This window comes from Mirounga angustirostris, unplaced genomic scaffold (assembly GCF_029215605.1).
Source record: "Mirounga angustirostris isolate CCGP_5_RB_7025 unplaced genomic scaffold, mMirAng1.0.hap1 SCAF_11, whole genome shotgun sequence".
NCBI classification, from domain to species: Eukaryota; Metazoa; Chordata; class Mammalia; order Carnivora; family Phocidae; genus Mirounga; species Mirounga angustirostris.
Window position 1 is genome coordinate 2,076,249 of NW_026991719.1, and position 21,188 is coordinate 2,097,436.

General features: G+C 43.8%; 1 protein-coding gene across 2 annotated transcripts in view; it reads right to left on the reverse strand.

Annotated features, from left to right (window-relative positions):
* Positions 1 to 7,870: 7,870 nt before the first annotated feature.
* The window catches only part of PRKX (protein kinase cAMP-dependent X-linked catalytic subunit), a 79,850-nt gene continuing 66,532 nt past the window's right edge, over positions 7,871 to 21,188 (reverse strand). The window contains exons 6-9 of one of the 2 annotated variants that reach the window (XM_064573687.1): positions 18,823 to 18,880; positions 16,533 to 16,610; positions 14,232 to 14,380; positions 7,871 to 12,493 (exon numbers count right to left, since the gene is read on the reverse strand). In XM_064573687.1, the coding sequence (XP_064429757.1) occupies positions 14,255 to 14,380; positions 16,533 to 16,610; positions 18,823 to 18,880 (262 nt within the window). In that variant the 3' untranslated portion in view covers positions 7,871 to 12,493; positions 14,232 to 14,254. Of the gene's footprint in view, positions 12,494 to 14,230; positions 14,381 to 16,532; positions 16,611 to 18,822; positions 18,881 to 21,188 lie in introns of those variants that run through there. The other variant, XM_064573688.1, reaches the window with a different exon arrangement.

The window sequence follows — 21,188 nt, forward strand, 5'->3', positions numbered from 1 at the left end:
GGGCAGCTAACTCGCCCGCCATCTTGGCTCCAGGTAGATATAGAACCTGGACTCAAACCCAGGTCTGTTCCAACCACCCAGCCTGACTCCTTCTGCTCACGATTCCCCACAGTGCTCTTGTAAATACTTTTGGCTTTGCAAGAGATCTAACGTTGGTGATATTTAGAAGAAAAGTCCAAGATGGAATCAGAGGTGGGAAATGGAATCCATCAGAAAATGCCCTTTGCATGCCCACTGCAATATGGAGACTCCATATGGGCATCTTCTTTTTTTCCCCCTCATTGAGTTCCTTGCCCAGGTGCACTTTCTATCTCTGCACTGGGAGCTCTTGTTGTATAAAATGGTTTGCAACTTTTTCTACCTCGTGTCTCTAGTTCCATGCAACTGGAAGGCTGCACAAGTGAGCTCAAACTCTCATGGGCATGACATGTCCTAGCTTTCAACGTGTCATGATTCAGGCTGTTGCTCTGGCACCAAGATCAATCTTGTTGTAAATGTTGAAATGAAGCTTGTTCTCTCTTTGCTTTGCCTTCTTTGCGAGCAACCCCCAAATGCTCCCCAACGTCAAAATATTCTTTAAGACCATGGTTTTCCAAGAAAGCCAGTCAAGAAATGGGCAGAAGACATGAACAGACATTTCTCCAAAGAAGACATACAAATGGCCCACAGACACATGGAAAAAGGCTCAACATAGATATTGATAGTTGTGTGAATCTCTATGTGGTTAAGTAGGTTTTGTTTCTGTGCTATGTTTAAGACATAGATGCACTGTTTAAAATTATCCTATTACTCCTTAATAGTATAATATTTACAATATTAACTGAATATTATGCTATCTACATATTATAATACTTAAAACTTTTTCAAAAATTAATTTTAAATATTGAATATTACCAGTTTGAGGCGTGAACCACGTGCTTCTTAAAAAAAAAGGATTAAATTTTAAAGTGGGTTATCTGCAGGTATCTTGCCTGGCTAGAAACGAAATCTACTACTGTATTGAAACCCTACCATGAGGTTTATTTATTATTACTTAAAGAATTTTTAAAAAATTTTTTTAAAGATTTATTTATTTATTTTAGAGAAACAGGATGGGGGAGAGGGAACACCTCAAGCAGACTCCCCGCTGAGCACAGAGCCAGGTGCAGGGCTCAATCTCACAACCCTGAGATCATGAGCTGAGCCAAAATCAAGAGTCAGATACCCAACTGACTGAGCCACCCAGGCGCCCCTTAAAGAATGTTTCTTAAAGCACAAAAGCCGACTTTCAGTGAAGACCAATGCACAGAAAACAGGAATCGCCAAATGAGATCGAAGAAGGAAAATAAAAGTAAGGGGTTAAGACACAGGGAGATGGATAGTATATTTCAGGGTCTTCCATCCTGACAAGGACGGGCTGGATTCTTCAGTGGCTTCAGCAAAGCCACTGCTTTGAAATAGTGAAGACAAACACGTGGAGACCCGCCAGTACCTCTTTCTCCTTGAAAAAGAGAACACACCAGTGTATCAAGAACTCCAAATGCCTATGCAGATCCTCAACAAGGATCAGGGAAGGTTAGCGCAGGGGCTGGCTGCCCCATCACCAGCTGCCAAGAGCTGACAAAGATATTCCACCACCGTTAGGAAGGGAAATCCATCCAACTGGATTCCCAAAGCAGACTGTAAAACGTAATGGCAATATCCAATGACTATGGCAATTTTGACCCAAAGTTGTTAAAAAAAAAAAAAAAAGCTGGACCAACTTTCTGTCAAAGTACAAATTTACAGAGATTGGGAGTAAGAGCTGCAGAAAAGAAAATATTACATAATGATGGACCATTAATATCTGCCCTATAAAATGCTCATGTACTGGCCAGAAGGCTGGTGTGTGCCATGTGGGATAATGGGAATGAAATGAAAAAAAAAAAAAAAAAAGGATTCCAGTTTTTGATTCATAGATGTCACGGGAAAGATGGCAATAGGTTTCTTCTCGACCCCAGTGGCTTTCAATCCCTCCTTAAATCACCAATACTGAACTCCGATTTAACGTGGAAAAGTAAAGAGATTCAGAGCAGGCAACCACGGTTTGTGCAGAAAACTGTTTTTCTAACACCAAGCAAGATGCAAGAGTGGGTCATGCATTCAATTTGGTGCGTCCCCACTAGTACTAAAAATAATTTGAAACAAAACAGTGCTCTATTTAGACATTAATAAAACCATGTTTAAAAACACTATTTCTGCCTTATTAGTATCATAAGTTAGAAGTGTCTTGCTCGGAATGTTGAAAAAGAAAAGCAAAGCTGGCGGCATCACAATTCCGGACTTCCAGCTCTATTACAAAGCTGTCAAAATCAAGACAGCATGGTACTGGCACAAAAACAGACACATAGATCAATGGAACAGAATAGAGAGCCCAGAAATGGACCCTCAACTCTATGGTCAACTCATCTTCGACAAAGCAGGAAAGAATGTCCAATGGAACAAAGACAGTCTCTTCAACAAATGGTGTTGGGAAAATTGGACAGCCACATGCAGAAGAATGAAACTGGACCATTTCCTTACACCACACACAAAAATAGACTCCAAATGGTTGAAAGACCTCAATGTGAGACAGGAGTCCATCAAAATTCTAAAGAAGAACACAGGCAGCAACCTCTTCGACCTCAGCCGCAGCAACTTCTTCCTAGAAACATCGCCAAAGGCAAGGGAAGCAAGGGCAAAAATGAACTATTGGGACTTCATCAAGATAAAAAGCTTTTGCAAAGCAAAGGAAACAGTCAACAAAACCAAAAGACAACTGACAGAATGGGAGAAGATATTTGCAAATGACATATCAGATGAAGGGTTAGTATCCAAAATCTATAAAGAACTTATCAAACACCCAAAGAACAAATAATCCAGTCAAGAAATGGGCAGAAGACATGAACAGACATTTCTGCAAAGAAGACATCCAAGTGGCCAACAGACACATGAAAAAGTGCTCAACATCGCTCGGCATCAGGGAAATCCAAATCAAAACCTCAATGAGATACCACCTCACACCAGTCAGAATGGCTAAAATTAACAAATCAGGAAACGAGAGATGTTGGCGAGGATGCATAGAAAGGGGAACCCTCCTACACTGTTGCTGGGAATGCAAGCTGGTGCAGCTACTCTAGAAAACAGTATGGAGGTTCCTCAAAAAGTTGAAAATAGAGCTACTGTACGACCCAGCATTTGCACTACTGAGTATTTACTGCAAAGATACAAATGTAGTGATCCGAAAGGATACATGCACCCCAATGTTTATAGCAGCAATGTCCACAATAGCCAAACTATGGAAAGAGCCAAGATATCCATCAACAGATGAATGGATAAAGAAGATGTGGGGCGCTGGGTGGCTCAGTTGGTTAAGCAACTGCCTTCGGCTCAGGTCATGATCCTGGAGTCCCTGGATCGAGTCCCGCATCAGGCTCCCTGCTCGACAGGGAGTCTGCTTCTCCCTCTGACCCTCCTGACTCTCCCCCCTCTCATGTGCTCTCTCTCTCAGTCTCTCTCTCTCAAATAAATAAATAAAATCTTTAAAAAAAAAAAGAAGATGTGGTATATATATACAATGGAATATTATGCAGCTATCAAAAGGAATGAAATCTTGCCATTTGCAACGACGTGGATAGAACTAGACAGTATTATGCTGAACGAAATAAGTCAATCAGAGAAAGACATGTATCATATGATCTCACTGATATGAGGAATTCTTAATCTCAGGAAACAAACTGAGGGTTGCTGGAGTGGTGGGGGCTGGGAGGGACGGGGTGGCTGGGTGATAGACACTGGGGAGGGTATGTGCTATGGTGAGCGCTGTGAATTGTGTAAGACTGATGAATCACAAACCTGTACCTCTGAAACAAGTAATACATTATATGTTAAAAAAAAAAAAAGAGAGAGAGAGAGAGAAAATAGTAGGAAGGGAAAAATGAAAGGGGAAAATCGGACGGGGAGACGAACCATGAGAGACGATGGACTCTGAAAAACAAACTGAGGGTTCTGGGGGGGGGAGGTGGGAGGATGGGTTAGCCTGGTGATGGGTATTAAAGAGGGCATGTTCTGCATGGAGCACTGGGTGTTATATGCAAACAATGGATCATGGAACACTACATCAGAAACTAATGATGAAATGTATGGTGATTAACATAATAAAATAAAATAAAAAAGTGTCTTGCTCACCTTTGGTTTCAGGTGTGTTTGTGTGTGGGAATTCTGGATAGTTCTGCCAAATGCCCCAGTGAGGGTTTGAAAATCATGGCTTATAGGATCTCATGTTAAGCCTCAATGATGTTCACGATTATATTCTGTGGCTAAAATTTTTTAAAAAACACAAGAAACAACAAGTGTTGGCGAAGATGTGGAGAAAAAGGAACCCTCATGCACTGTTGGTGGGAATGCAAACTGGTGCAGCCACTCCAATATGGAGGTTCCTCAAAACATTAATGATAAAATTACCATATAATCCAGTAATTCCACTACTAGCTATATACCCAAAGAAAACAAAAACTCTAATTCAAAAAGATATATGCACCCCTATGTTTACAGCAGCATTATTTACAAGAGCCAAGATACAGAAGCAACCCAAGTGTCCATCCATAGATGAATGGATGAAGAAGATGTGGTGTGTGTCTACAATGGAATATTACTCAGCCATAAAAAAGGATGAGATCTTGCCATTTGAGAGAGCATATATGGACCTAGAAGTCCATTTCACTTAAGTCAGAGAAAGACAAATACCATGATTTCACGCATATGTGGAATCTTAAACAAATGAATAAAGAAACAAACAAACAAACAAAAAGCAGAAAGAGACCCATAAATGCAGAGAACACCCTGGTGGTTGCCAGAGAGGAAGGTGGGGAGATGGATAAAATGGGAGAAGGGGAGTGGGAGATATAGGTTTCCAGTTAAGGAGTGAATAAGTCATGGGGATGAAAGGCACAACACGAGGAATACAAACACAAGTGTAATAGCATTGTATGGGGAAAGATGGCAGCTACCCTTGTGGTGAGCATAGCATTAACGTATACAGAAGTTGAGTCACTATATGGTGTAACACTCTGTGTCAACTATACTCAAATCTTTTTTTAAAAAAGATTATATCCTGAAAGAAGCACAGATTTCCCAAATTCAATCCTCAGGGACCACTCCCCTTAAGACAAGGGATAGTGTAGAGTTGGGTTGGAGAAACAAAGGAACCCAAGAGATAGAAAATGCATCTAACCATCTGTTGCAGTAAAATGGGTATTTCCAGGGCATTAAAATGCATCTATCATCATGCCAAATTTGTCCATCCTGGCCTTTCAGACATTTGGGTCATTATTCATCCTCGGCAAAACTCAGCATGGGGCAGAATGACCCCAAGAACTCAACACCTCTGAGGGGCAGGTGCTCTTTGTGCATTTCCCACTTACTGGACTGACCTTGCTTTTTAACCTTTGCCTTCTGTGGGGCTCCGCCCCCCACCCTTTTACCAAGGCACTGCTTTTAAGCAGCCTGCACACAAATTCTGATTGATTATTAAGAATTGTTTTTCGGCCAGTGGCTTTCCGAGACATTGCTCCCAAGGGCACTCTAAGAGCTGGTTTTGTACTGGGCTCGAAGCCAAATGCTTGTAACGAGATACTAAAGCCTGAGTCTTTTCTCCATGATGTCCTTGAGAACGAAGATCGTTTCGGGTGAAATTCAAGACCCAGGTGGGCAGGTCCCCGCCTTGTTGGCTGTGGGAGAGACAGAGAAATGGGGAGCTGTTGTTCGACGGGCATGAAGTCTGGGTTCTGCAAGATTATGTTTCAGAGATGTGTCGTGCCTATAGTTAGCTACATCGTAATGTGCACTGAACATTTTGTTGAGGGTAGATTTCGTATTATGTGTTCTTTACCGCAACAACAAAAGTTTATCTCAGCTTGTAACTTCACAGGTTACAAGATGGTTTCTTGCATGAACTTTTGGAAGGCATCTTGCCTGTTAAAATAGACCCTCGGATGGGCTGACTGAGCGGAGTTTAAGTACATCATAGTTTTCTGCCTAAAGCAAAGCATCAAATCCCAAATTCTCCCATGAATACAGTCACCATAGGTCTCCAGCGTTTTGAGTTTTATCTGGCGTCCAATGTCTGCATCAGAGGGAACACAGAGAATCGGGTTCTTAGTCTCTTTAACCAAGTCTTGTTAGTTTTATTATGGAAACATCACATGGTTCATTGGAGTGAGAAGGAACCAGATGGTGCTTAAATCTGGGCTCTGAGATGTATGAACCGTGAGATCTCAAATCAGTAACTTGAGTCTTTCTCGGGCTCCATTCTGCTACCTTTAAAGTGGACAGGTACCCTACACCTGGCAGTATTTTTAAGTATTAGATGATAATGGAATTGCTGGACCATGATAGCTCCATCTTTAGTTTCTTGAGGAAACTCCAGTTTTCCACAGTGACTGCACCAGTTCGCATTCCCGCCAACAGTGCACAAGGGTTCCAATTTCTCGACATCCTCGCCGATGCTTGTTATCTCTCGTCGTTTTCGATGACAGCCAGTCTAACAAGGGTGACATGAAGTCTCACTGGGGTTTCAATTTGTCTTTCAAAGAGATCCCCGCACTCCCATGTTCACTGTAGCACTACTCACAACAGCCACGATATGGAAACAATGAATGAGTGGATAAAAAAGATTTTGTTACATACGTATAAATCTTCTCCTTAAGTGTTTTGGGGACAAGGTTATCGGATCCTTTTAACAAAAATGCAAAATGACATGGCTTCCAGGGAAGTGAGAGACCTGCATGAACAGAATGTGTGGTTTAAAAAAAAGGAAAAAGAAAAAACCCTATGAGGGCATCCAAAAAAAGTCAAGGACACACTCCCTGGATCATCTCTATCAGTCCTTCAAGAACCCTCTGGTTTTCCCCAAAAATGTATATGCACGTGCACACACACACACATCACTCCCTATCCCAAACCAGAATCTCACCACCTAAGCACCTACTCTACAGAAATTCTGGAGCTGTCCCTACCCAGAAGGTTTGGAACCAGACCTGAAGTTGCCCTTGCCTGTCCTTGAAAGATTCCCTCTTGCAAGGGATTTCCAGGAGGAGAGGTGGATGAGCTTGGTCACCAGGTAAACAGGCTCCTGTGGGACCACATCCTGCTATTGGGCTGTAGCAAGCGCTGTCAGTGTCATCGATCAGACGGGTTGACCTGAGTGATAAAGGCAGGATATTTTTAGCAAGCAGCAGGTGACCTGGAAAGCCAGGTGTCAAGCTATGTGAGTAAAGAGAATGTGCCATCGAATAACTTATTTATTTGTAATGATGAGGACGGCACATTTTTAACAAGCCGCAAAGGCGATGTGCAAAGTCACCCTCAGGCACTGGATTAGAATCTGGCAAAGCGTGGCCTGAGCAAGAAATCTGGCCCCTGAACTGTATTTTTGTTTTAATAAAACTTTATTGGAACACAGGCTGTTCATTTACATATTGTCTAGGGAAGCTTTTGTGGTCTTGACAGACACTGTGTATCCTGCAACATTGAAATATTTACCATGTGGCCCTTTGCAGAAAAAGATACAGTAATACTGTATCACATACTTGAAACTTGCTTAGAAGAAAGAATTTAAAAATTCTCATCACAAGAAAAATAAGTTCACAACTATGTGTGGTGATGGATATTAACTACACTTACGGTGGTGATTATTTTGCAATATATACAGATATCAAATCATTATGCTGTTCACCCGAAACTAAATTAATACCGTATGTCAATTATACCTCAATGAAAAAGCTAAAAATTAAGAGACACCTCTGACAGCTGAACTAGATGAATGAAGACAAGCTTGTCCCGAAACCGAAGAAGCAGACCAGAATCAGACGTCTTAAAAGATACAAAGTTTTATTAAACAAACCTGGAATGAATAGTATTATTACATAAATTAGGCAGCAGTAAAATCTTCGTAGGGTATATATACAAATCACAGTGATTTTCATTGTGCAAGAATTGAAAGAATTAGCAACAGGCTATTTTTTTTTTCCACATGAGAAGCTGGGACGACCCCACAGGGATCCCAGTGCTGGCTCGCCGGGGCGCACCACACCTGCCAAGGCACTCCGTCTCGTGTCTGCCGCACCCCACGGCTGTCCCCGGGCCACCCGGCCAGGCTGCCCGTAGCCCAGCACAAGGAAGAAGGAAGCTACGACCGTTCTGCAGAGCTGAAGAACCATCTCGGAGGACAAGATGCCCTGAGTGTCAGAAGGCTTGAAATCCCATCTGCTAACACACACACGTAATGACTTTTACTTTAAATTAACAGGGGTGTCCACCAGGGAAGAGCCAGTGAAAGCACAACAGGATGCATTACAGCGCAATAATTTATAGGAAACGGTGACAGAGCGTTTCCCTTTTACTACAAAGGACTGTTAAGCCCACGGGGTCTGCAAAGCAAAGTTGATAGGAAAATGTGACACTTGGCGAAACACCACTCCCGAACTCCACCGCCACCGAGACACAAACGCGCTCACGCACGCACACACCAAACTACCCAAATACATTATTAACACGACAGATCATGTGCTTGTCTTCTTGTTTTTGGTAAGTGGACATTGTCCACTGAAGGTGAAGCAAAGAGGAGGCCTTCTCACCTCCGTAAGAAACAGGGACACGCACTACAGGACTTGTCTAACGCAGGTAACACCCATACTCTCGGTGGATGGACCTCCGGAAAAATAAGAACTCGCGCCTCACATCCTCAATCGCCACCACAGGAGCCCTCAGCGGCTTCTGCGAACATACTCATTTGGGGATGTAAAAATCAATCGGTTGGGGGGTGGGAAATCCAACCACGTATTTTTCCTGCACTACAATAACCAAGTGGCTAGAATGGGAATATTGACGCGGTCCTAGGATTTGATGCAGCCTGAAGCGCTCCCCGCGGGTGGGCAGCCCTCGGTGCCTAGAGAGTGGGGGCACGGGGGTCTCTACTTGATGGCGTATTTTCACAGTTCCAGTGGTCCAAAATCTAGAGGCAGCTTAGGTCATACATAGCAATGGCAAATGCATCCCACGTCACGTGACTATCTAGCGGTATTGGTGACTCTGTCGTTGGTAACAAGGGAGTCCTTAGGTAGAGAGTGCAGAATGAAACAGAACCCTGTACCAGATGCCCATGGACTGGTGTGTGGGCAGGGATGGGAAGAGGAGTGTGAAAGCATCACGAGGACTCGAGCTGGGCACTCGCACCTTGTTGTCGGGCTCTCTCTGGACGTACCGCCACGTCAACGGTAGAAATCGAGATGTGCGCAGCACCATGCGGATACGTTTATGCCAGGCAGGGTTGTAACATACGTTCTGCGAGAACTGGAAGGTGGCCAACGCAAATGCAGGATATGCTGTGATTTAATTTCCTTCTTAGCTTTGCAGAGTGCGTTCAAGGGGGTTGGTGACAATTCCCTTAGAAAAACACCAACCACCCCAACATATTTCTTTGCAAAACACGCGTTTCCTGAGGATTTTTTTTAAACGGTATTTGTTTTTAAGAAAATATTGCCAACTCATAAAATTGCATAGAACAAAAGGAGTCTATCATTTTTTTTCTGATGCGAATTTTGCGAATATTTCCATGTTTCCTCTCATGACTTCTGCATGTAGATACCTGATTAGATACCTGAAAATTTCAGAGTGCCCCCACCGAGTAAACTATTTTTCAATTATATACAGTGAGTGTCCCATGTGTTTGAGACTCATTTTGATTAAGTCAGTCTTTGCATTACGTCACTCTGCTTAATTCCAGTCCAGCCACGGGCCGTTAACACATGGCATGTGCCACCTCGAATATTGAAATGGAAAGACTGAGTTTAACACCATCTGGTATTCTTGGAATTCCTTTTAGTTTTTAATTTGTTTTGCATGGCTGATTGCCGATGTTTTTAAAGAACCATGTGATCTGTGCATTCCAATGTTGGCGTTTGTTGAGTGTGTGTGTGCATATCTGTCCAAAATTAAGGCATTGCATTTCATGCTTTTTTGAGGCTGTTTTTCACATCCTATATTAAATCCGAGACAGTGAGAACTAAACCCGGGATTATGCATGTGGGTCAATGTGTCTACATACAATGCTTTATCATGTTCAAGAAAGGTGTTTCATTTATTTTTATTTTTTTAAGCACAAGGCTCTAAAATAATAATAATTTATTTTTATAAGTCAGAGGATGTGAGATCTTTGCTTTCCCTCATGGGTTTTTATCCCAGGGCACCATCACTTTGCCGATTTAGCCTTATAATAGTCAATGATGAAACAGTTAAGAAACTTCAGGCTGAACATGTTGCCCGTTCTGGTCCCCTACTGAATGCAAACAGCATGGGGATTGCTCGGTACAGACTAAAAACACCAATCTGTTGGAACATCCATCCATACAGCACGCCCTTTAAAAATAATTTTTCTTTGAGTTACTCATTATAAAGAGTTTATTTTACTAAATCTTGTAGTCACTTTGACCTTACTCATTGGATTTGTATTTGAAGAGCAGGTCATGCACGAGAAAGGGGGAAATGTGCCTTCAATTTCAAGCTTGGGTGGGTGCACGTGTTCTTCATTCCACCTTCCAGCACATCTGCGTGCTTCGGACTTGTGAGTGGGATCTGGCCAAATATGGTAGGCAACTGCACGGCCTTTGACATTTTGCTGCTTAAAGAGATGTATGACTTTGCCATGCGGCAGCTCTCCACATCCACAGACGTGCTTGCAGAAGAGAGGTACAAAGGGTTACATGGAAAGAAAAGATCTTCCCAGGCACGGCACTGGAAAATAATGCCTACGATGGCCAAGAATCCACAAGGTGACTCAAGAACATGGAGCTGGAGAAGCCTTGAGAGGGTGCCCAGGCTTGCCTCTTCCCTGCACCCATCTCACCATCACACCTCCCAGGGCAAGCACTGCTCCCATCCCTGCTGCCCAAGGAGCTGGACTTTTCCAGGCCCACCCTGGGAAGAAAGGAAGGGTACAGAAGGGGTCTTGGAGGTCTGTGTGGGTGTCCCTCTGCGGTCACCAAAGGCTCTGGCACCCACTAGTTAAGCGCACAGACGTCCCTGCAGAAGGTCACGGTTGAGCCCTACGACCAGACACAATGCAGACATGGCAACTCTGTTTGTCCAGCTGAGTCACGGTCAGCAGAGAATGGGCAACACCTTGAGATTTGTATAGCGAACTTCAGAATGAGGAAGAGAAGCACAAGACAAAGCAATGGATCACGGAGAGCATGGACCCCTAGGACCTCTTTACACGCCCTCTTTTCTGGGAAGATCCACATCTAGCCAACACACTCACTGGAGCCCAATCCACATCCGCCTTGCATTATGTCAATCCCAAGGGGAAAGCATTTGCAGGGTGCTCTTCATGGTATCTTCACGATCAGGTCCAGAGAGGAAAAGACAAAATCTCAGCCACCGATAAGCACGCCCTACCTACGAGACAAGAGTGTGCTGGACACACCCAAAACTGAACATTTACGAGGATAGAAACAAGACGGGTTAATTTCTACTATGCTGAACACTGACATCCTATAGCTCATTTGCGTCTTATTTTTCCCACAATGGAAGTTAAAAAAAAGAAAGTTAAAAAAAAAACACGTTTGCATGAAGGTCATCCATGCAACTGAGCCAACAGTCATTTGTTAGCTCTGCATTTTGTTGGAGACAGAGCTCAACTGGAATTTTAATAGGTAGCCACTAGCCTCAACCCCCCCGCCCACGGAGTATGAAATTTCTGGATGTGATGCAGGAAATTTCTGGACTGTGTTCCATTCCTTGAACAACATTAATGGCCACTGGTATTCTCAGACTCAAATTCAAACTGATACACCCTTGTCTTCCCTTCTGGTTTCAAGACCTAAAGTCACCAGACATGAAGCACTAAAGACATGGGATGTGGATCACCACACGATGTTTTTTCTTCACAAGCTACAAAATGCACATCAGACGATAAAAAATGCACACATCATATCTGTCTTAGCTTTTGTCCCCAAGAAAAAGATTCTTGAAAGAGCAATTTGGAAAATAAAAATCATAGGCTCTGCCAAGTATGAAGATTTACATCACGGTACAATTCCTGTGCACCAGACATATGGTCTTTTTATACACACACACACACGCACACACGCGCGCAAGCACACCATCTGTGGTTATAACCGAACACGTTCAGTTCAAACTTATAAAGTTAAGTCTGTGAGGAAAACCAAGATATCACAGTAGGTTCATCACACTAAGAGATAAGATAAAATCTACAACCAAACAATTTTCCAAAAGGTCCTACTGTGCAGTAGATTTCCAGTTGCTTAATGATGCTTAATTTCCAGTTCCTTAAATAATGCCAGGTCCATGACTTTGTACGGATATCCAGGCTCTTTATATACATCCAGACTTATAGAATATGGAAATGTCCTTATCCCATGGACACGACCCTTCTTCAGGGCTGATGTGCAGCTCTGATGTGCAGGTTCAAATCATCCTGTTTGCAACATGAAATAAAAAAGAATTTTGTTAGTTTTCAGAATAACTGGGTAAGTTTTTAATTATCATACTAATAATTCAAAAATAACTCAATAATACACACACAAAAACCAACTTTCCATTGAAATTCTTCTTGCAAAGACCCACAAGCACAAATTCTAAGGGGTGGGAAATGCTTAATAAAATAATTTATTTTTTAATAAATTATTAAATTATTAATTGAGCAGTGAGATGCCCGGGTTGGCTCAGTCAGTTCCCAAGGATACGCACCGCCTTGAGAAAGTTATTCCTATCTGCAGAATCTGCTAAAAAGGTAGCTGGGGCAGCTGGGGGCACAATTCCTAACCGTGAATAGAAAACTATCCACTGAGTACACAACAAACCCCATCAGACGGCAGATTTGTGTTTCCTTAAGTAAATTTAACAGTATCTCTGTTACAAAAGGGCCCCAGTCCTCTGACTTATCAACGAAGTGTCCTTCACTAGAAAACATACCATGTCTTTCATCATTTAAAGATTACTGGATAAAAATAACGCATAAAATATTATGGGCAAATCATTCAAAATTGAAGCAAATGAAGAGAACAGAAAATAAAACCTGAATTTAGAAACCCCTTCTATTTTTAAAACTCATAACTGGCCTTCACTAGCTTTGCAGGAGCTGGAAAAGCTAAAGAGAGTCTTTAAGAAAACCTCAGGAGAACAATCATTATGTGTTGAAAAGACTAAAACCCATCAAGCAGACATGTTCCGTTCTCATCCACACGGCCACCTGTCTCTCTTACTGAATTTTTGTTTCCATGTTTTAACTTTTAGGCAGGTTTCCTCTCGTTATCTGCATGGCAATACCAGCCGGGAGTACAGGTTTCTGGTATACCACGCCTCCCTCCCTGCGAGGAGGGCACTATAATGGTGTCAATTTGCACATGATATTGACCGGACAATTATTTCTCCCATTCCTCATAAGCACTGTTGGGGGGACAGAGGCAAAAAACAAGAAAAGTCAAGGAGTAGACATATCATCGGCAGTATCTTGCTTCTCTTCCTTCCCGCAATTTTTCTTGCCTGGGTGTCGTGAGAAGGAAAACCTGATTTAAGTGGTGTATGTCACCGAGCTCCTCACAGAACTGGAGTAACTGAAAGGTCTTTACTACCCACATTCAAAAATCCTTCAAAGTCATCAAGTCACAGATTCCACAAACACAGAGTCATAGACCTTCAAAGGTTCCAAGAAATGAGAGACTCAAAAATCCATTCTTTTAAATGTCAAATGGAGCTTAGCAAATTCCATAGGAGGTGTTCACTGCTGTCATCAGTTTTTAGTGAAAAGGGGACCTAAAAAAAACCCTTTTGAAAATATTTGGTAGGTATCTATGAGGAAGTTGGTGTGGAACTCAGGGTTTCCAGAACACAAGAATTCAGGAATCTTTACCAAAGGGGCTGTGTCCCTGGAATGTGTAGGCACACACGCCTCTCACAGGGTCTTACTTAGCCCTAGATTCTCCCCCAGCAGGTGTGGGATGTTGGGGGCAGTGCTGTCTCCGGGCCACACCACGTCTTGAGTAACACACCCCAGGGCGTTGAGGAAGCTGATGCTCGGAAGGACTCCATCTAGCTCCGCCCCACTGCTCGAGTTCCAGTGGATGAGGGAAGCCCCACTCCAACAACGCAACATCCCCTTGAGGTGAGGACACGTCATCCTCACCGATGCGTAATTACTAAAACTAAAGATATACCTTCCAGATGAGGATTCCTGTCCTCAGAAATTCTTGAAGACTTCCAAATCTTTCGGTGACACTGGAGGGGCCGTGTTCCAGTCATTCTCGGGATACGCTTCGAAGTTGGAGGTATCACCCTCGCCGCACAGCTTGGGCACAATGGGGGGCTGCAGGGCAGGGGCATGACACAGAGGCACAGTCAGAAGGGAATGGTGTGTACCTGGATGGGACGTGCATCCCTTTATGTCTATGACTTCGCATACAAATGGAGATGGTTTGGGGGGAAAAGCACAAAACATCGAAGTTGTCCTTCCTTTGTTTATGAACGTGGAAAGCTTTGAATTGGAGATACTGCCAATAAGCTATCTGCCAATGGTGCAGTACAGGGAAGGAAGGGAGGAAGGATGGTAGCCAGCCCTCGCTTCTTAAATTCTAGACTGGAGAACCACCCAGATTCCTTGTTAATGCAGATTCCAAGGCCTGCCCAGGTCTGAGTGATTCTGCGGTAGCTGGTCCAGTGGCCAAGAGTTTGGAAAGTCCCAGAGAGATGTCATGAAGAACCTCCAGCGTTAGTATCACCAAAGCCAAGCCTCAGTCCCGTATCGATAAAATGAGGTCACTGGCATTGAAAAGGAGGTCAGCCAAAGGTTCCCGTAGAGGGCCAGCCAGTAAGTATTTTTGGTTGTGCAGGCTGTAGAACTGCTGTGCTGACTACTCAGCCTCTGCCCCGGCAGGGCGAAAGCAGCCACAGACAACATGTAAATCAATGCAGGTGGCCATGTGCTAATAAAACTTTATTTATAAAAACAAGCAAGGGGCGTACCTCTGAAACAAATAATGCAATATATGTTAAGAAAAAAAAAGAAGAAGAAGGTAGCGGGAGGGGAAGAATGAAGCGGGGGAAATCGGAGGGGTAGACGAACCATGAGAGACGATGGACTCTGAAAAACAAACAGGGTTCTAGAGGGGAGGGGGGTGGGAGGATGGGTTAGCCTGGTGGTGGGTATTGAGGAGGGCACGTTCTGCATGGAGCACTGGGTGTTATGCACAAACAATGAATCATGGAACACTTCATCTAAAACTAATGACGTAATGTATGGGGATTAACATAAGAATAAAAAAAATAAAATTTAAAAAAAAAGAATTAGGGGGAAAAAAAAAACAAGCAAGGGGCTCAGGAGGAAATAGAGCAAGAGAGTAACACTTGGTAATGCATAACCTTCTAAGATTGATTTGGTTTTTGAACAATGAAAATATATCATTTAGTCAATGAAAAAATAAGTCATTTAATACAATAAAACACTTAAAAGCAGATCACTGAGACACTGGTGGTCTGGGCTGGACCCTAGGTTCTGGGCTGGGGGCCAGGCATAAGCATTTTTAAAGTCTTTCCACTGATTCTAAAAAGGCCAAGGTTGAAAATGTCGTTATTGAAGACTCATGTCAAAAATACATTTCAATCCTGGGTCGCCGGGGTGGCTTAGTCCGACTGTTGATTTCGGCTGAGGTCATGACCTCAGGGTCGTGAGATCAAGTCCCCCAGCGGGTCCACGCTCAGTGGGGAGTTGGCTTGAGATTTTTCCCTCCCCCCTACCCCTCCCCTGCTCACATGTGCATGCTCCCTTTCTTTGTCTCTCTAAATCTTTAGAAATATATATATACACACAATATATATATACATATTCAGTTCAAAGAAAGGTGATCTAGAAAATATTCTCCATCTAATCTATCACCATCACTGCACAATATCCGTAAGTGCTGGACAAACACCTGATCTGTGTTACACCATTTACCATTCCCGATTAGAAACTGGTGGGATGGGACTCATCTTAGTCATAGTTCCAGTGAGGGACAGAGCCAGGTCTCAAAAAATCCAATTGTAAAATGTGGGGTCTTTTTTTTTTTTTAAACATTTTATTTATTTATTTGACAGAGAGAGACACAGGGAGAGAGGGAACACAAGCAGGGGGAGTGGGAGAGGGAGAAGCAGGCTCCCCGCCGAGCAGGGAGCCTGATGCAGGGCTCGATCTCAGGACCCTGAGATCATGACCTGAGCTGAAGGCAGATGCTTAACGACTGAGGCACCCAGGTGCCCTGTAAAATGTGGGGTCTTAACCCATTACCTCTAGGTGTCTCTGTCGCACTAAGATTTCCACTGAAAAGAGATCTTGGCTTATTAATGATTTGAGATGATCAGCTGTATTATACAAATTAGTTATGTATCAGCCATAAATAAACAAGTCAGAGTCAGACTCTGCCCCTTGCCGAAGACAGGTAAAGGATGCTGAGCTGACAGTCGCCCACGTACGTATGTTGTACCTTCAGTTTCCTTTGTGGGACCGCCTCCCAATCCACAGTTCGGAACCACCGGTGTCGTTTCACGTCATCCGCTCCATTCTTGAAAAGAAACAGGCATCATCAGTAGACAGAATTTTGACAGGACAGGGAATAAAATATTCCAGAGAATCTCTACTTTACTCAGTATAGAATAAAAAAAAATTAAATCAAATTTAAACAGTGTGCTATGTTTTGAGTAATGGTCCCTGGACCGTGAGCTAGGAGGGGAAACGTATAAATGAAGCTGTTTGTTCTGTTCACTTTAATTCATAGTGGAAACAAATCCCGTCATTACTACTCTGGACCACACATAAAAGTTAAGACGATGTCTCAGCTCCTGAGATAAAACAAGAGAGACACACGGTCATTTCTGAGTCTGCCACCTGTTTTCGTCTGGACAGTTTTCTTTGGTATTTAGCATCCTCATCATACAGACCTGGAAACCAAGGTTCACTAAATGGTGTAACTGGCTAATTATTGTGAAGCTAGTAAATCATACGACTAGGACTCAAACCCATGATGTCCAACTTCAGAGGTCTGAACAGCTACCCAGCAGAACCTTCCAATTATAGTATCAGTGTGTTTGTGTAATAGGAACAGTGTGTTAAGGTCTGTCTGCTTCCTTCTCGAGGGTGATGCCAACGGCCAACTTGCAGATGCCAATGGCATCATGGTCTTTGAAAATCCCTCCCAGGTGTTCAGCCTTTGACCCTACCTTCTTCTCCCTTTTAATGGCCCTTGGAGCAACTTTTTTAATCTATTAAACGTTGGGAGTTGTTAAGATAGAAACACATGAATTCTGTGACATAGGAAGAAGCCAATGGATCTGAATATAACAAAGTTTGTGAAATGTCACCTGGAACCTATGCAGAAGAACTTATTTGGAAATAGGGTCTTTGCAGATATGATTAAGCGAAGGATCTTAGAAGAGCTTATCCTGGATCAGGGTGGCCCTAAATCCAAGGACAGGTGTCCTTGTGAGAGACAGAAGAGGAGAGACACAGACACAGAGGAGAAGCCACGTGAAGATGGAGGCAGAGACGGGAGGGATGCGGCCACAAACCCAGGGATGCCTGGAGCCCCAGAAGCTGGAAGAGGAGGAAGGACCCTTCCCTGGAGCCTCTGGAAGGAGCATGGCTCTGCCCTGCCTGGATCTCAGCGGCCCTGCCCCGCCTGGATCTCAGACTCTGGTCCTTTGTTATAGCATCCACAGCACACAAATACATCCAAATCAACAGAGGGTCCTGAGAGTTTGGTGGGAATCAAACCTCACACAGAGTCTACTGTGTCTCCCAAGACTAAAGCAGGTAACACCAATGCACTGCCCACGTTTAAGTTCCTCCATGGATGTCCAGAACCAGAAATAGCTAAGAAGATGTTCCCAGATTCTCTTGGATTCCGTGGTGCCACAATAGAACCAAAACATGCATATAAGATATCATACCATTTATGCAACAATCTCTTAAATGTATTCCCCTCCACCTGAAAAGTTTGTGAAAATCATAGACTATGTACACATTCTCAAATGATTAATTCACACACAAATGTGCACACCCCTGGTCATGGCACTATTCACAACAGCCAAAAGGGGGAAACAACTCAAATGTCCATCAACGGATGGATGAGTAAGCACAATGGGGTCCACCCATGAGTGTGACTCGGCCATAAAAAGGAACAAAGCACTGACACCTTCTAGCATGTGGACGGACCGTGAAAACATGATGCTCAGTGGGAGGAGCCAGACGCAAAACCTCACTTATGGTGTGATTCATTTACATGAAAGCCCAGAACAGGGAATTCTACAGAGACAGAAAGCAGATTAGTGGTTGGTCAGGGCAGGAGGGATGGAAGGATCGGATAACAACAGCATAGGGTTTGGGGTTTCTTTTTGAGATCAAGAAAACGTTCTTTAACACGGACTGTGGGATTGGCTGCACAACTCTGGAAATGTATTAAAAGCTGTTGGACTGCACTCTTTCAATGGGGAGGCGTGTATGGTATGTGACTTGTAGGTCGATCACGTTATTTGAACAGTCGAAATAAATAAGCAAAATACCGACATCTTCGAGATGATGGGTGAGTCGTTTACTCGTTTGTGGAGAAGAAGGGATGCGGTATAGACCCAGGTGGATTTCGCATGCCCAGACACCCAGATTTGACATGTAGCCAACAATTAAACACCATCTCCGTGCCTTTGTTTCTATTAATACAACGTATGGTGCCAAGTGACGGGAGTGTCTAGTGGATGATACATATGAAAACGAACACTGACCTTCATGTTTCCGAGGCGTCTTGTTCTGTCAACAACAAGCAATTTCCTAATGAGGTCTCTATTTGCGGGAAAGAGACAAAAAGAAGATGCATCTTGATACGGACCCAAGCAAACACAGCATGCCAACCACAATAAAATCTGCCCACCACGTTATGTATCGGGAGAGAGGATCAATTTTCATTTTGCCTCAACGTTTTCTCTCAATTGTTTCTTCATTCACCGATACTCATTTCTAAATAATTTATGGAAAGCGGGGTTGGCTACACAGAGCAACAGAGCGAAGGGGAAAAGGTTCATTAAATCATTGTGCAGAAAACGAGCCTTTCAAGAGAACATGCGAAAAAATTACGTGCCTGCCCCAAGTATAGTGATACTTCACTTAAAATACACCCATGAGGCTGTCCTTGCCAAAGAGAAGACATCTGCTTCTACCAAAATGAATGGCCACGCTTTGCCCTAAGGGTCTACTTATTTATGGGATTCTGGCCGTACGCTGCTTGCTCTCCTATAACATGTGAGTCCCTTAAACCCTGCTGCTCCACTCATTCCTTCCTCCTAAATAGCAGGCTGTTTCAGAATACAGGCCCCTTAGGATTAGGCCAGGCCAGTTAGGATCTGACAGTTAAGAGGAGTATCAAGACATTCAGAGGACAGGCTAGTTCTAAGAATAAAAGGTAAAGAAGTAAAAATTGTGTGTGTGTGTGTGTGTATGTCTTTGCACATAATAAAAAGAATGCATTATGTATAGTAGTATCTAGAGACTTCAAATATATATTGAAATCCCCCAGACCAATCAAAAGACCCATGGCCCGGCTTTAAGAAAGCCATGACACAACTTTACAAGACTAAGATGTACCTTATGCCCACCCCCAGACTCACACCACAGAGTGGGCTCTGTGACCAGCTGGGAAGGCTGAGATCCCAAGGCCCGTGACGACGTATGTGGAGGTCCAGGGTCCCAAGATCCCTGGTGCCTTATGTCTAGACTGTGAATCACCAAACACCACGCTCCTCAAACAATCCCAAATAAATGTGGGTTTTTTTCCTTCTCTTTCCCCACTATTTACCCCCCTGTCAGCCCTGTTAGTGCATATACTTAGAGCTGTCTATACTGGGGTTCTAAATCAATGACATTTTATTTAAAATATAAAATCAAACCCTTACAAAACAAAAGTCCCAAAAGCAAAGGGTACGGATGTAAAGGGACCGTCCAATATGGCAAAGCCGTGTAGGATCTCTGGACGTGTCTGAACTCTGGACGGGCCTGCAATCCTGCGACAGGCTCTGTAGCCGTGGGCAATCGCTTTACTCACAGCGCCCGAAATTCTAGATCGTACTCACTATCCTGCCTGGCTTCTCTGTGACCACTGAGACAGGAAGAAACCCTGGTTAGGTATTTGGTCTACCAAGTTGGCAACAAGCCCCAAAGCTCCGATGTCCTTCCAGCTGTCTTAAGCTCCTGTAAGGAATCTCAGTGTCAGTCCAAAGACACAAGTGCCCAGGCAGGAAGGTGACACAGCCACACGCCGAGGTTGTGCGAACCAACAACAGAAGACCTTGAGAACCTGAAAGTCAAAAGTCCACTGTCATGGCACCCAACGGCAGTGATTTGGATATGCAAGCCTCATCAGGGTCCTGCTTCTCAGCCAACTCAGGAAGATCTAGGCAACATTGGGAAGAAGTGAGGTTCTTCTCAACAACCATCTGCCATCAGCAACTGCATCCAAGGATCCCAGGTTCCTGCTCTGGCCGAGCCCTCACGTTGGGAACACGGGGGTCCCAGGGCAAGAGAGAAGAGGAGCCTGGGGCTGCTAAAATGAGGAACATTCTAGACCAAAGGATAGCAGCGCTGACACTGTTGGTTCTCTCTTCAGAATTGACTACAAGGAAAAAAGGCGTAGGTAGCAAGACACCAGACGTAGATTAAACTTACGTTTGCTGTATTCCATTCTTTTCCACGGAACGGCGTAAACTTACTCAATATTTCATAGGACTGACCTGAGCCCTTGCCACCAATGATGGAAGAAATGACCTCCGAATTTATGCACTGTCCCTTCTCTGGGGAGAAGAGCTGAAGTCATTCCTTGTAAGAGGAAGTGAATACATCCTCTGAGGGTCTGCCTAGCCTAAGACCTTCAGGCGGTCTCCACAAGGGGCTGATTTTGAGAATGCAAGAGACAGTCCACGCTCATTTTACCTGGAGCAAGCACACCAACAGCACCAGCTCAGCCACAGCTATATACGTCGGGCTGGATTCCACCAGTGTGCACACACAGCAAGCTGGCAGATGGTCACACCCCCTAGATTTACCCAGAATGTCAGTGGTCTAAGGTCACCCATTGGCCAAGCTGCCAATGGGTGTAAGT